This window comes from Poeciliopsis prolifica, unplaced genomic scaffold, assembly GCF_027474105.1.
Source record: "Poeciliopsis prolifica strain line A6 unplaced genomic scaffold, Auburn_PproV2 SCAFFOLD003, whole genome shotgun sequence".
Classification (NCBI taxonomy): domain Eukaryota; kingdom Metazoa; phylum Chordata; class Actinopteri; order Cyprinodontiformes; family Poeciliidae; genus Poeciliopsis; species Poeciliopsis prolifica.
Genome location: NW_026562378.1, coordinates 6,623,403 through 6,640,774, shown reverse-complemented (window position 1 = coordinate 6,640,774; position 17,372 = coordinate 6,623,403). Strand labels below are relative to the sequence as shown.

The following is a 17,372-nucleotide window of genomic DNA, read 5'->3' as shown; positions in this document are numbered from 1 at the left end:
CCCAAAGGGAAGAGGAGATTCACAAAATGGAACAATTGCTGACCCTAAATGTCAGCTCTGCAGGTGACACTCATCCACATGCATCACATCTGCAGGTGAACCACCGTGTCGGTCAGGAAATGTGGAAACCACACGCGCTGTAGAAATGTCCATGACATGTTGTCCTGCTTCATGACATGAGCCAGTGTTACTGAATAAACAGTGTGAGCTCAGTCAAAGGTAATAAATCAACCTTTCTTTTCCATGGTTTCCTTGCAGGGTGTCCTCTGACCCTATCCCTGGACACATTTTATCACCCTATTGATTAGGAGGAAGGATTGTCTCCTAATTGATCAGCGCCTTTGTCCCTCGTTAAAATGTCCTTGCACAGGAGGCTGAATCTTGATTTACCTCCTGTAGGTCATCAGACTGTGATTCTGTATCAGATAAAGAGAAGCACTGCATAGTCTACAGGACCATATTGATTAATGTCAAAGCCATCTGTTAAATCCTTTCATTTACTCAAGTGGGTTTAAATATGCTTATTTTGTTACTTCATTATTTCATGTGCAAGGGAAAATTCACAGGAAAGGTTAAAGCAAGTAAATAAGCATCGTTTGCACTGGTGCAAATCACCTGGTCACTTGTGAAATCACCTGTTTGCACTTTGATTGGAAAAGAAAAGAAAGGTTTTAAAGAATTGATAAAGAAGAGAAAGTTCCCAATAGCAAAGGACCAAATTCTCAAATATGAATCTGAACTGCTGCCCATCTAAAAAAATATAATCTTGAAACAAAATCACCTGAAAGCAGGATTTCAATGAGACTAACTTGAGTAGATGGGTGTGGAGCAAAATATATTGGAGATGGTCTCATGCAGAATGACATATATAGGTCAAACCCCGACAGGATGCAGTAGGGGTTTGGTTTGGGACTCGTACTAAAAGAGGAGCTTGTTGAACCCACTGCAGTTAAAGATGGACTAATGATGTCTTTCTAATAGCAGTTGCCACTTCTGGGACATGCTTAGAAGAAGACGTTCACATTCAACGTTTAAACGAAAGCAAAAGAATAAAAGATTTCTGCTGGTAGCTTTGGACTATTTCGATCACACATTTTGGAGCTCAGAATCCATTTTGCTGTCCGATACAAATGGTGTGGATTTTGATATGTTTTTATTTATGGTGTGGTAGCAGATTTAAATCGGTAAACCTTGTGTTCCTGTGACATGTTGGGTAGCTCATTCACCCATCAGTAGACTTAAATTTTACGATGGATGTCTGAGGAATAACCTTACGGACTAAGTCTAACAGCTGTGTCACATGGACTCTACAAACTTGCACAATTCTCTGTAAAAATTGAAAAAGAATAATTTCCTCAATCATCGCATTGAAGGTTTGAATGTTGAAGCCGCAGAAGACACATTCACATTCGATGTATTCCAATTAGACATTCCAGTTCTAAGAGGCAGCTCTGTTTGTGAGAATATACGATGTTCTCACTTGCTGTGCAACTCATTCCCATTTATCTTTAATCCCAGCATGACGGCTGTGATTGATGGTTCTTGCTCTCTCGGTATTTATGACACTGTGTGTGTGCGTGTCAGCTTTTCAGAAGTTTTTGGGGAAGACGGATGTGTCCCAGGAGCTGGAAGAAGTCCACGCGGAGGCACGAGCTCAGGACAACCTGAACACAGTCTCTGTGTTGCAGCTGCTGAGGAGCCCAGCTGTTCGCTGGCAGCTCTTCACCATCGTCATCACTATGGCTTGCTATCAGCTCTGCGGACTCAACGCTGTAAGATGTGGCCCATGTGTTTCATCAGGTTTTCCGTTCAATGCTGTTTTATATCCATTATTTAGGTGTTTTTGTGTACCATGTTCTCAATTTTTCATAGTGAATTAAAACTGCATGCTATTTAAAAGGATTAGTGACGCATTTGTGTAATCTACCAAAAAAAATGTATTTCTTCTCTCCGGACATCCCTCCAGAAGATACTTTGTCACAACATGTTAGGAAGCTTTAAAACTCAGTCCACTGACAGGATGACAAGAGAAATGAGTCACTATATTGCCAAAAGTATTCACTCATCTGCCTTCACTCTCATGAGTTGAGAGACATAATCCTAATCCATAGGGTTTAGTAGGGTGTCAGCCAGTCCTTTGCAGCTATAACAGCTTCAGCTGCTCTGAAAAGATTTTTCCTACATTTATGTAGGAAAACAGTACATTTATGGGAACATTATAGTAAAACAGTAAAACAGTACATTTATGGGAATTTTTTTTAAAAAACCTTTTTTTCCCTAGAAGCATATTTATGAGGTCAGGCACTGATGTTGGATGAGAAGGCCTGACTCAGTTTCTGTTCTAATTGATCCTAAAGTTGTTGTATTGAGTTTAGGACAATCAGGTTTTTCTAAACTAATATACTTCATCCAGGTCTTTATGGATTTTGCTTTGCGGACCGGTGAGCATCCCTAACTCCTCCCACAAAGCAGGAATTTAGCCAAAATGTCTCAGTGTGGTGACGTTTTAAATTTCTTTCACTAGGTAAAGCCGGACTGCTGTAAAACAGCTTCGTGTTGTGTGGCACCAAATCTTACGTCTGACACAATACAATCAGATTAGTGCTGTTCTTCTGGCCATTGCTGACCTCAGTCCCGGTCATTGTATTACCAGACAGCCTGATTTGCCACTTGGATAAACATGTTTCCTCTGCAGTAGAGTCCAGCGGTAGCATGCGGTTGGTGATGTGAACCTCAGATACAGCTGCTTGGCCATAATAACCGATTAAATGCAGATGTCAATACAACATTCTCAAACTAATCCAAGGAAGTTCACGCAAGGTTTGAAGGTCTGCAGCTTTTGACTCTGCAGAATGTTGGCAACCCTAGTGCACCATTAGCCTCAATATCTCAGTTTACTGTGGGGTGTTTTGTAACAAGAAAATATGATGACTAGACTCATTGCACAGGAAGCATCCTATCATGGTGCCCTGGAATCTGCTGAGACTGATTTATCTTTTACAAACATTCAAAGAGACTTTCTGCATGCCAGGTTGCTCAATTTTATATATATTTAGCCATGGAAGTGACTGGAACGCTAGAATTTAATGATTTGGAGGGGTGACCTAATATTTTGACTAAAATAATGTATTTTTACTTTATGGAAATTTCATTGTGTTTTGTTTTTAAGGAATAATTTGCTCTGTTGTTGCACTTTTAGCAGTAGTCAAAGGATTTTTGGTCGATAATAGGAGTTAAGCTGTTGGCTTTGTGACCGTCCCACTAACATATCTGAGTTAGAATCGGCCTGGTAAAAGCAAACGCACTCGCGTCAATATTTCTGCAGGCATTCCAAACAATTTAATAGTTCAGCAGAGGTGCTGTATTGGACAAAAGAATTACATGACAGTTGATTTTCTACTCAGCTGCTCAGATGTGCTGCCCAATTTATGTCGTAGAAGTGACAAAAACATCAGAAATCTCTCGACAGGGGGTGGATCAGGTGTGGCGGCACAACGTTTTTTCATACCTTCCCTTGGGAAATCTATGTTCACAGTTGTGACAGCAAATGAGAGATTTCTTCCAAAATATGTCCTTTCTCTGCTCTCAACCCAAGATAAAATCCAAGGATAAAATAGGTTATGGTTGTGTATTTTCTTTGAATGTCCATCAGGAAGAGCGTGTAAAAACGCAAACCCAATCATCTGAAATTTGGTGGAGAATTGTGACATGAACGAAGAATTTATTTTTACCTTTGAAAATGTGTATTTGGGAAAAAATTGTTTTCCTCCTTTAGGGTGAAAGTTAAGGAGCAGTTTTTCCCTGTGACTAGAGGTCGTACTCTCTCCATGTTTGATCATTATGAATCAGAATTTTAGCAATTTATAATCTTATCCAGTTTGGATAGAAAGCATGAGCTTTCTATCGATCCAGTGCTGCCCAATGATAATGAATGTTTCCCAAAGAATTGAAAGATACCTGTACATTTATCTCTTTCACAAACCCACAGAGGCCAAATAAACTCCCACATGCTGGCAATGAACATTTATTGCTGCAGCATTTCAGCACTAAACAGTCGTTCGGCACTAGACCGTCATCAGGCGATATACAGTAAAGGTTTTTGCTTGATGAAGGCTGGCTACTTTCATACCACAACAATAACTCTTTATTACAAATTTAAAAAAATGTGCAGAAGCTTGTCCTGATGCAGCTGCTCGCCGTTTTCCATTTACATCACGTACAATAAGGAAACAATCCTCCTGCAGGAGAGGTGTGTCCTTGCATTGCACCAGCAGTTGGGTTCTGAGCTAAGCAGCAGCATGTTGTGATAGCCAATCACTCACAAAGCAACTTAATCATCTGGAAAGGCACTGCTGCAATGTTCAAAGCTTGACCTCGATTGAAATACAGACACTTTGGTGTATAAGTGTGTTGTAATTGCTTCTCCCTTTAAAGTTTTAATTCTCCAATAACCTTTGCCCTTTCTCATGTTACCACCACATATTTTATTGCATGGCACATCAGCCAGTCTGACTGGAGAGCATCTATGAACATTTGTTTTCACATCTTACCTCACATTTTCAATTGGGTTTGGAATTGAACTAACTCTGGGCCATTCTGACATGTGGATATTTCTGATGAAACTATCACGCTGTAGTTTTAGTCATGTGTCTTTGGTGTGGCTGGTAAACTTCTGTCCCAATTCCAAGTTTTTGCAAGCTCTAAACAAGTCTAAGTTCAGGCTTGCCCTCTGTATAGCGGCATTTGTCTTCTCTATCAACTCTCAGAAACTTCTCTATCCCGGCTGAAAAAAAGCACTTCTTCCACATGACGATGCTGCATATTACGATGCAGTGTCGTAATATACCCAAGATAAAACCCACGGATAAAATAGGTTATGGATTTTCTTTGAATGTCCATCGAGAAAGGCGGTGAAATAAAATGCACATACTAGTATTTTTTGATGTTGATTTGTAAATAAAATATATATAGTACTGACTATTCTTTGTTACCTTGCGTAAGTCTGTTAAATAAAATCCAAATAGAACACAATAGAGTCAGATTTAGCCATAGCTAAATGGGAAAAGGCTCCAAATTGCATGTGGCTAAAATTTCTGATCAAAAACCTTGTTAAACTTGCCAATAAAAGGATGATGTGCCTTTCAATCCAGGGACATAAGATCCAGTTCAATCTGGAACGGTGCTGTTTAGTTCCTCTCTGTGTCTCTCCAAATTGCTCCCATCAAGGACGAAACAGTTGAATTGACTGGAAGGATGAATATCTGTGGGAGTGGAAACTGACGGTGCTTAACTGACTATTTCAGGATCAAATTTCTATATTTGATATGCTGGTGGAAATGTCAGTAATTTCCATTTAAGCAAGAAATGATGAAACTGATTCAAAAAGTCAAGGAGAAGAAGATGACCTAATATACACACATTTCCTTCCAACAGAGACAGGAATGTAATTTAGATTCCTGACGGGTTTTATTGGAAACACGTCGCCGTATTCATAAATGTCCGGCAATTTCAGTAAATGCCACAGACTGGAATAATTTAACTGTGTCCCAGGTACTTAATGTTCTCTACAATATCAGTATTTCATCCTGTTTGTGCTTCTAATCCCAAAAAACAGTTACTGAAATCATTTGCAATGTTGGTTTGGATAAATGATGAAAGCTTTTAGAAAAAATTCATAATTTTTTAAAATAGGATATGTGTCTGAAGTCTGAAAATTACTCCAGGTCACAAACAACAACAAAAAAAAGCAAACGTTTTGAGGATGATCACTTTTTATCATCCGGTTGATCTTCGGTATTTGAGCTTTTAACTATTCAGACATCTTATCTTAATTTCGAACCTCATTGATCTTGGTGTTTATCGCCTTATTGGATGTTTTGATGTCAAGAACTCCGTCTGAGTAATCTGTCTTTGCAAGATCTAATCTCATTGCCAGTCCCGGTTTTACGCCATTTTCTTCTCAATTAGTTCAAGGGTGATAAAAATCATAACAGAGAATAATTCTCTAAGCTCTAAGACTAAAGACATGACAGACATTGTTGTAGCAAATCCCATCAGGATTTTGTTTTTAAAACATTAAACACTTTATTGATGAATAAATAAAGCTATCAGTCAAACGTGATTTGTTTTCTTGCAGATCTGGTACTACACTAATGGGATCCTGCGGGAAGCAGGGTTTGCAGAGCACTTACTCCCCTACGTCACCCTGAGCACGGGGGCTACAGAGACTCTGGCCGCCATCTTCTCTGTGAGTACGCCTGATGCCTTTATTTGTTTAAACTCAACGCAGTTCTTTTTATGGCGCAGAAATTGAAATATTGAGGTGAAAAGAAGTTGACTCAGGTTGAAAGGAGGTGATTCTCGTGTATTTTATTCATCTCCTGTGAATACTCCAGTGTGCTCAAAGACACTGCTGCTGTTAGACATGCAGGAATTAGACTCAAGCTACTTCAAATATGATCATTTCATTTTCAAAACTGAACTCAACAGTCTGAAGAAATTCGGTTTGGTATCCTCTGTGCTCTGGTTAGACAATAACACATATTACGGTTAATAAATGAGGCGTCAAAGATGTCAGAGTGAAGAAGTAATTCATGCTAATTGATGTCAGTGTTACTAATGTCACAATTGAAATATATAATCACATAATTACAGAAACCGAAGGTCGTAATTATGCCCACCTCTGCACAGTTTGGCTGTCAGATCCAGAAATTTAATAAAAGGAAAATAGTCTTTTAATTTAAGCATGTCTATATACAACTAGATGCTGTTCCTGTTGTTATCTATGTTGTCATCACAACATAGCTTTTAAAATGCTTGAAAAGTTTTTTACTCATTGCAATTTCAGGAGGTCAGGGGTTAGAGCTGCTGCTGACTGACTCATCTGTTAAGTCAGGGGTCCACAAAGTGGGTCTCTGTCTCTCTATTTTTTGAAAACCTACTTTACTATTTTTCTTAACAGTGACTGCCACAGTCGCTCTTGTCTTGTACTGACTGCTGCTGAAAAGCGCAAAGCAGGAATGAACTATTTCATGCAGATCCAGGGGATGTTCAGGGTAAATGTGTGCTTTTTTTGGTCTGGGATTGATTTTACTGCTAAAAACAATCTTAGAAAACACAATGTCATAAATTTTAGAATTGAAAGGGCTCCATATTCCCCCTTATACGGCACCCCTGCTGTAGAGTGACATTAATGGCCATTGGTAAGAGCTGCAGAAGTAACTGCAATATGTGGCAAATTTTACATCCTTCACAAATACCTCAAATACTCGTTCTTGCAAAGTTTTAATGCTTTTATAATATGTAGTGCAAAATATAAAGTACATGGTACAAATTACTTTTATTATGTGGAACTCAGCTGTCCCAAACCTTTACTATGGATGGCAAAAGGAGATTCTTCCATAAATCCACATTATTTTTAATAAACATATTGATATCTATATCAGTCCATGGAGTTGTCCAAATTCACTCTTAAAAAGGAACAATCAAAAAAGTTAAATATTAATTTTTTGTAATTCACCACAATTAATAGTGCGAGTATATTTACAATACCAAGTGAATTGCTTTATGGGATAAATTCACCCCAAATAAACATCAATAATTTATTAGGTTGTGTCAACACTGAAACCTGACCTCTGCCAGCTAATTTCTGGTTGCTTACTTGTCTCCAGTTACTTATGCTCAGTACAAGCAACTCTAACAAGTACTGCCACCTCTTCAATAAATCTGTTCTCATTCATATGTTTTAGTTTTTAGGTTGCCAAAGCGCCTTAAATATTGTGACTTTAAACAGCTATTAATATCACATTTTCAATCATAGTTTCATCCAAGATTAAGCCCTAATAATCTTGGGGCTTAATCTTCATTTGGCCCTGATGTGATTCTGCCAAATGTTAAATCTGACTCCTGACTTTGGATTAAAACTGATTCTATGAGTCCAAAGAACCTGGAGCAGGTTCTGAGCCTTACTAAGAAAAATATATAACAAAATGTCTTATGAAATTTAGATCTAATGAAAGTGAGAGACATGGTTTTTAAATTAGACATTAGTTTATCTTCATTGTATAGCAGATTTCTTTTGGCACTTTTCCCTCCAAAGGCAAGTGTTTCTTTTTTCAAACAGAAGCACTTAAGGAAAAGCAGTGGGAAATGTTCCCTGTCATCTCCCCTCATTAAATAGGTATATTACTCCTCCTGTGGGATCCTCAGCATTTCTGTGAGTCTCGCGAACATTTGCACATTAGATACAGTCTTTGATCTTTGAAAGATCAAACCTGAACTGAGTCACTCAGGCCTTCCGTAACTTGCTTTCAAGAGCAGCTTGACTGACTATTGATGTCTACCATCCTTCTTTATGTTGCTAAAAATGATGACTCACTAGATAGAACTAATTAAAATGAGAAATTTTATTTATTAATACACTTATGAATTCTGTCTAGCTTTACGTCATTTTATAATGTCAATCCGCCATAAAACACGCGCAGTGTTGCTTTGACTCAAGTCATGTCTGTTTGAGAAACCCTTGAATCTCCTGTAGCTTCAGTGAGAATGATTTGAATTGTGGCTTCAGACGGTTCAAATGGCATCAGTAAGAAGCTCTCACTTGGTTTCAAGATGCTGTTTTGTTTAATTTAGAAAGCAATATTCAGTGTGTGCATTTTTGATTTTGAATGCACCAGAAGAAACGCTTCTGGTGCCACTGTTTGCTGGATTCCAGAAACAGTGGCTTTCCATTACAGGGACCTTCCAAAATTCCCAACAAACACTTCTTTCACACATTTAACATGTTTTTAAATAATAATTAAAAAGATCAATTGTGGGCCAAAGAAAAGCTTTTCTGAGTGAGGTGACTTACTTTGGCCTTGATGTGATTCTGCCAAGAATCTGTAAGGAAACATGAGCAGTGTGTTGGCATCCTCCAGTTTGGATTTAATGAGCTTTGGGAATACTCTGGCTCCTTATGGGCTGACCCAGAACACACCATCTTTTTCTGGTATTCCCCCATCATGTACAATAATATATGTCTGCTTCCTTTTGTTCTCCACCAGACTGTCTTTGAAAATAGAGCAAAGTATATTTATCTTGCTTTCTTCTTTTTTCATTGAGTGAGCATTGATTACAGAGCTATGGCTCTTTTTCTTTTGCCCTTTGCCCTCCTATTAAATTTATATTTGGTACATTGACTGCTCTGTTGTACAGAAGGAAAGGCTTTGGATCTTTAAATTGTGTTTGTGTTCGTTTTCTTCATTGGTTCTAATCATTTTGCTCCAAAAGCATAGACGACTATAGAAATCTGTCAAAAGATTTGATTTGTGAAAAGGCTCATTAAAAAACTAACTTTTTAAAAATCCGTATTGGCCCAACAAGAGGGAACTATTTTCAGGCTGTGAGTAGGCAAAGTTTGTCCTTCTGCCAGAAATACAATTTGTTTCCCCCCTTCCAGCTATTTTACCGCTTTATCTTTTCAGATGACTAAATATGTCAAATAGTATTTTGAGACACCAGCATTTCTGTTCCATGAACCAAAATGCCATAAATATGAGATTTCTATTTGAATAGTGTTTTCCCATTTGAGTTATGCAGATGAGATTGAAGACAACTGTATTGTTGGTGTTTTTGTTAATCTGACTGACATATGATATGAACATGTTTATGTGGGTGTGGAGAAATTTGCAGGGATTTAATGCAGTGTAGATTTAGAAAAGCTTGCATTCAGCTGCGACTGTTCACAACAATCCCCCCGCCTCCCCAAAATAAATGTAACAGAAGTATTTTTTGATTTATTATTTACTTGCAAAACTGATCAGTTTCTAGGAAACTCTTATTAGAAATCCATTACTCTGTGTTTCCCTGGGGTATAAATATGTCATAACACAGAGGCCTAATTCTTTTAGCCAGTGGCTCGAGGCTGATTGAGGACACATATTTATCTTGTCACCATGCTCTGCACTCAGGAATGTTTTTTTTTCCCCATCCCCACAAAAGATATTTGAACTCTGAAATGCGCTTTCAATGCTGACGAACCTCCCTTTTGAGTTTTTAAGTCTTGCGAACATCATTAGACATTACAATGTAAATTTGAAAAAAAAAAACACTATTTCAAATAAATTTATCTTCTACAATTTCATTTTACCTTGCATATGATCTTCCTGTCTCATGTATCAAGTTTATTGGATCAGTCATATGTTGTTAATCATTTTCATACTATGGTTTGAAATTTGCATCTTAGCTTCTTTTATAACCCTACAGCAACTTATAAAACTAATCATGTCCCATTTTTCCATTTTACAGCTGCAGATTTGAATACATTTAGTTTTGTGATTTTCTGATGGATCAGCTCAAAGTATCAAATGTGAGGTTAATCTCAACATAAATCCAGTTTGTCAGTAAAGTCTCAAGAGATTTCTTAGATAATTTTAGTGAATAAAAGCATCAAGGATAAAGGAACTCAGCAGACAAGTCAGGAATAAAGTTGCTGAGAAGTTCAAAGCCAGACTGGGTTTTGAAAAAAAAATATCCCAAGATTTGAACATCTAACACTGTTCAATTCATCAGCTGAAAATACACAGAGTATGGCACCAAGACATTGCAGTTCACCTGACACAACTGGTCTTAGAAGAAGATCAGTAATAAGAGGTCAAGGGAAGCTCTGGTGGACCTACAAGAAACCAAACTTCAAGTGTGAGAATCTTTCGACAAAAGTGGACTTGGTTGTATTATGGCACTTCTCACAAACTGGAAGAAATGTACTAAAGAAGGCGACAAAATCGTGACCTTGTGCAAAATGCTCTGTGTGGCTCAAAAATAAATAACGTTGAAACATGGTGGTGCCAGCAGATGTTTTTCTTTAGTGTGGACATGGAAAACTGGTTAAATTTGATTTGTAGATGGTAATAATAAGGCAGAATAATCTGGGAAGAAAATCTGTAGAGACTGGAAAAGACTTGAGACAGAGATCCTGTAAGAGTCCAGCTCCAGTCATCAGTGTCCTCCTGCTCCATTTGACACCTGAGTCAAATGGTCCAACTCCCTCCTCCCCTGGTCAATATTCTGCAGAAGTCTACTAATGAACCATCATTTGAGAACTGACTGCGCTAAACATACTGGAACGGTTTAAGTAAAACATATTTGTGCTTTTGAGTGGCCTAGTCAAAGTACACACATAAGTCCATATCAGCAGCAATCTGTTGCAATCTTTGAAAATTTCAGATTTTTACACAAAAAGAATGAGCAAACATTATTGTCCCTATGTAGAAAGCTGAGAGCTGGAGCCCTGAACAGGTTGCAGATTTTAATTGCGACAGAAGGAGCTAAATATAAATCACACTTTTCTGATTTGTATTTTTAAAACAAACAACAAAAAAAACATTTAATACCTTTTGTGATGTCTCTTCCAAAACTGTTACTATTACTGCTTAGTGTGGATCCAACAGCAGCTTGTTCCAGCATAATACGTGCAGAATAAATACTTTTGCAAAGTGCTGCATAGTGAGGCAGCAAAGCAAAGCAAGAAAAAAAAAGAATACTGACACAGTTGTGAACCTTTAAATGCAACATGTTATTCACTGACCTCATGCTCTCTTTTGTAATGCCCCACTGGGCAAAAGCCCTTTCTATGCAGCACGCTTGTCACTATTCGACTGGATAATAAACCAGAGCAGAGGATTTTGTGCCACTCCACATTAATTCACACACTTCCGGCCATGTCGTCACAACCTGGAGCCCGCTGGCACGCCAGAGTTTAAAGACTAACAGGGGATCATAGAATGCGAAAACTGACCTTGTTGTGGTGGTGATGCACGTTATGCGAAGAACAAAAACAATAGGCGACTCAGAAACAAATAGTTATAAGTGGAAAGATTTTCTGTGTTGAGTTGACAAAAAAGAGTGAGTGAAGAGTAGGATAATCATTTTCATTTTGCAGGAAAGGAAGTTTTGGATAATCTGTTCTGCTGATACCGCAGGGCCTAGTGGGACATAAAACAATGACAACGGTAAGCTGCTTAATTTAGCAATAAAGTAAAAAGCTACTTAGTTATACATTTGGCCTGTGATGCAACTTGAGTGTAAAAATGGCCACAACTGCATTGGTAAGCCAGATTTTTGACTGAAATCCTAAAGTAAATGGAAGGCTGGAGTTCCCTCAAGCTGCAGCCAGTTGTCTTAAAATGACTCATCTGCTTCCTGATGTGATGAATTGTGACCACACATTTTAGTCCCTCCAACTGAGAGGCCTGATCTCACCAGACTGTTGTGTCTGTCAAGAAGTAGGATAGAGCACAATCGAGTAACTATGTTGCCTGCAATTATTTAAAATTTTTTGAATATATCAAACATGACTTTAAAGAAACTGAACTTCATTATCTGATGCCTTTAAATTGGCCTTTGTCTTTAAGAAGCTCTCACTTTTTGCGACACTTGGACTCCAATTTCTCATCACGACGGTGTGTTTTATTATGTTCTTTATGAGTATTCTAAGGAAGTGTTTGGATGATAAGCTCAGCAGAAGGAATTTCCACAAGGTGTTAGCTAATTCCTGCTGCCGCTAGTTTTGAGGACCTAAATGGGGGAAGCATGCTACCTGCTGCTGTTGCTAGCAACACTTGAAAGCTGAATGAGTATAATAACTGTTTGCTGTTGAGTAACATCCGAATGGATTCAGAACAATAAATATCTTTTTTGTTTGGTTTATATGTCTTTTTTCAACAATTCAACAAAAATGATTAATGACACCAGCTACTGCAATAGTTGTTGATCAAAATCTGCATCATTTTTGGAAGCCTACAATTAACTCTATTTAAAATACAAAATCATTAATCAAAAGTAACATTAAATAAATGTCATAAACAACATTTTTAGGGTTGCGATATTTATATTAGTTTAGTAGCACCAATGCAACTATTGTTTCTTTCACAGTTATAGAGGCAATGCAATAATGTTCTACATTTTGCTTATATATTTGTGTTATACCATAGTTATTTTTCTACACAAAGTTATCATATGATGAGAAACTCATAGCGACCTATTTCTGCTCACAAGATAACTTTGTCGTTGAATCATCTGGGAAGGAGCAGCGACGTACCTAAAACTCGGAGCCCCGGTGAGGAGTGTGTCTGTAATTGTCTTGTTTTTGTTGGTAAAACAGAGCAGAACTAAAAGAACATCGCGTTTGTCATCTCTCCAGCTGGGTTTTAGTTTAGAGGAAGCTGCTTCTGTCACAGAGCTTTTAGGAAACACAATAATTAATGATAACACATACAAACAGAAATCTCAAATGTTCAACCGGCTTCATGTACATGGAGGACTGAACACTAAATGAAGCAGAAATTCACATGATGACTGTATTTTTTTGTCTCCACTGTCTCGTATGAAGCCCGTGATAAATTATTCAGGTCCACAATAGACAAACTTCTGTTGCCTCCCTAATAAAACTCTATCTCTCTCTTTCACAGACATACATGTATTCAGTCTCATAAATATCCATTCTCGCAAGTCTTCCGGGACCCCTAATGAGCTGTGTGTTAGCTGGCGGTTGATGTTTGTGCAAAGAACGCGTGGTGCTGCGGTGTGGGTAGTGTCTGGGAGAGAAATGTCTCGTGTTCGCGGGGGACAATGCCCACCGGGATGAGCACAGACACACAAATACAGATTCAGGAAATTGAGTAAATTCCACCACATGTAGAGGAAACCCAAATCGAACAGAGGCGCAGTCTGGGGCAGCCCAGCAGGAAAGCGTTAGGCCTCCCAAAATAAAAACCTCCACTCAAACTGATCCATCCCAGTGGAAGAAGGATACATTCTATACAAAGAGCAATAGCTTTCCCCCCCTTCTTCAATCTCATGAAATCCCTCAGGTTCAGAACTATCGGAGTGCTGCTATAAATTCTTAACGTCTCACAGGCAGAAATGAAACAAGGCCAGAAGCTGTAGCTCTGCTAAAGCCCTGACCTCATGCCCACTGCTTGATCTGAAATCCCGAGAGGAGGCCAGGTGACGACTGACGTGGCCTCAGAATTACTGATGAGACGGAGACAGTGTGGTGTATGAGTAAATCCAAGGAAAATTGGACAGGAAGAAAAATAAATAAATCACAGATGAAGGCAGCAAATGTTTTGTTTATAATGATGCCAGGAATTTGCTCCTCTCTCACTCAAAAGGCTTCTTACCCTTGAGAAACAAAGATACATTTTAGCTGCGATAACTGTATTATTATTACATAAAAATAGGAAAATACAAGCAATATACAGAAATAATGTGAAGTTTAAAAAGCATGCAAAAAAAAAACTAATGTTTCGCCTTGGTGACCATCTGGGTCACCTCACTGGGTGTCGTGAGGTTTGGCTATTATTACTGTTAACGTAGAAGACGAACACAAAGGTTTGAGTTTCAGGCTGTTTTTCTACCACTTGTGGCCTTTTCTCTGATGTGAGAAAGAGTCTGAGATGATCTACAAACCACGATGGAAAACAACATGGAAATAAAGGCCGAAACAAGTGGTGACAAAGATAACTGTCATCTTCAAAACCTAATCTTCTGGTCCGAATCAATATCGAGTCCATTTTATTGTGTTTGATTGATTGATTGATTGATTTCCTCACTTGCTGCCCTCTCGTAATCTGCTGTCTTTACCTCAGTTATGACATGTCAGCGCAGCAGTCACACATATGATCTATAAATCCACTCTACAAAATTTACACGAGCTGGATCAGACGACATGCTGTTATGGCTTGTTTATAACCGAATCGCCACAGCTCACCTTGTTCTTCATGTTGCAAGACAAACCTATTTTGGATAATGTCTGAATGAAAGTGAAATCTGTCCATTCTGGTCAATTTCATGACCTACCAGGAGTCTTTTAATGTAGCAATATCTGAAAACCCAGTGCTATTCTCAAAACATAGTTTAGGCATTTCCTGCAGCCATGAAGAATAAAGCTAAACCTCGATGAAACTAAATAATAGCACTGCTTTGTGTGTTAGACATATCAAAGCTGCATTGTAGCTTTGATATGAAGTCTGAGTCAGGTGTGTAGACTGCAGAAGCTTGTTTGATTTACATTGAAATAACTAAACAAATATTCAACTTCTCTTTTATATAAAGACAAACTGCATTTTTTACTAATTTTCAATCTTTTTCTTTTCAAAAACAGCAATATGAAGCAAAATGGCATTATATCTACTATCTTTAAAGCGTTTGAAATTGCCGTGCCTTGGATTTCACATTAGTTATCAATAAATATTACCTTATTTTCTGTTCGTGTCTCATCGTTAGGGCCTGGTGATTGAGCGGATTGGGAGAAGACCCCTCCTTATCTTTGGTTTCTCCTCCATGGCTGTATTCTTCAGCCTGCTGACAATTTTCCTCAACTTCCAGGTGAGCCATTTTTCTACTCTGCAAGCTAAATTGTATCTGAAGTATAATTACAGCAAATCCAGACGCACGCGCACGTGTCTGATTGCTACTATCAAGCTGCTAATTGAAACAAGGTTTCTCTTTGTGAAAAAAGTGGAGTTTGCACAGATACTTAAAAAATGTATATGTATATTACACACACACATATATATATGTATATGTATATATATATGATGTAATTTTGAAGCCATTTGCTGCCTCAAAACTGGTTTTCTTCTAGGATCAGCTTGGGTTTACATCTAATCACCTTCACATTAACTCTTAAGTTCCCCTGTTCTTACGAGAGGGAATTTTCCCCAAAGCATGATGTTTTCTGCATTGCATCAGAGGGTCTTTGAGTGACTTGACACGAAGCATTTACATTGTGTCGTTCCAGGACAGTTTTTCATGGATGCCATATCTCAGTTACATCTGCATACTGGCCGTCATCGCAGGCTTTTGCTCGGGACCAGGTAAAACCACCTCTTTCCTTCAAACGGCTGCATAGGTACTGTGTAGATCTGAACGAGTGGGCTGATTTCATTTTTTTTCTGCAGTTATTCTGTGCACTTGGTTGATCAATAGGGCTTTCCCATGTGAGGTCCTGAATAATCAGCTAACCAGCATGTCATAGTGAAAGATGTTGTCCTATATTTGCATACTAAACAGGACCTGTACTGCACTGTATATGCATGACGCTGCAGATACAAGAATGTGAGAGCGTGGGGTCTTGGTAAGAGGTTGAGTTTTTATGTCAAAGTGAAGCCTTCACTGTAATATTCATGTCTCCTGGGAACGTTCATCCAGCAAAGTGCCTGTAAAATGGGAGGAAAGAGTCTTCCTGTTGATTACATATGGATTTGGAGGTGAAGCTCATTAGATCATGTCATTTAGTCAAATAAGGGAAAGAGAGGAAGCTCTGGCAAAACCTTCAGCTGCAGGGAGCACAACACCGACACCCTACTCTGGAAAAACTTTGTGGTCACCAGAGTCTTGCTAAAGTGCCCTACTGTGGTGATCATTGAGAAAGATTGCTGTGTAGTGCACAGATAATTTATAGCCCCTTGAAATGAGTAAAACTACTCACTGGGAGAGAAAAGGAAAGTATTCACAAGAGGGAAAGCCCCAGTTGTGCTTCGAGCATTTGAGTGGATAAATGAGGAGCCACTCTTACCTCTGAATTGGCTTCAACATGGGAATTGTGACCCAGATATTTCACTAATGCTCTGAAACATGAAGTTAGTTTCTTTGTGTGTGTGAATTTTTTTTCTTAAGTACAACAAAGGGAATGGTCACAGCTTTTTTCTAAGTTCTTACCTATACATCGCTCTCTGTTCCAAACTCTCTTCCACTGATTTTCAAAGAATTTTGCTTTTCTATAATGAACCCACCTATTATCTATGACCTACTTCGATATGTTCACAGATTCGTGGCTGCATTATGCCACATGCAGAGTTTTCTGCTGAACCAATCTTTACATTTTCTCTTTGTTAATTGAAGCTCGCTGCTTTTTCTTTTGTTGGAAATGGTTATTTCCAGTAAGTACGCGTTTTCTTCCTGGGGTTTGCAGAAATGTTACGGAGTCCAGTTAGTGACCCATGAACATGTTTTGTCCAATGGATAAAATACTGTTCAAAATATATTGTAATAATATTTAAAAGTGAGCTTTCCCTTTACCTGCTGATATTCTGTATCACATTCAGTGAATTTTATGCTGCTTTATCCTCTATTCAGAGATGGAATTAAGCCATTTCTAAAATGTTTTTTTCTTTGATTTGCTTTAAACATAAACTTCCCATCATCAGGTTCATGTACTGCTGTGAAAACGTATTTACAGCATCAAACTGAGAGGCGGTTTATAGCTGGAAACCCTTTAATGTGGCTAAATTATAAGAAGGTTAAAGAAAATGTGGGCCAAAATTACTCATCAGTGAAATAAAAAAAAACTTGGCTAGGTAATAGGTTTAGGAGGGAAATCAGCT

At 38.3% G+C, this 17,372-nt stretch overlaps 1 protein-coding gene across 4 annotated transcripts in view; it reads left to right on the top strand.

The window, feature by feature from the left end:
* The window catches only part of slc2a9l2 (solute carrier family 2 member 9, like 2), a 98,484-nt gene that overhangs the window by 43,381 nt on the left and 37,731 nt on the right, over positions 1-17,372 (top strand). For all 4 annotated transcript variants that reach the window (XM_055026965.1, XM_055026966.1, XM_055026964.1 and 1 more), the window contains 4 exons: positions 1,585-1,772; positions 6,137-6,247; positions 15,271-15,372; positions 15,788-15,863. In XM_055026965.1, the coding sequence (XP_054882940.1) occupies positions 1,585-1,772; positions 6,137-6,247; positions 15,271-15,372; positions 15,788-15,863 (477 nt within the window). The remainder of the gene's footprint in view (positions 1-1,584; positions 1,773-6,136; positions 6,248-15,270; positions 15,373-15,787; positions 15,864-17,372) is intronic.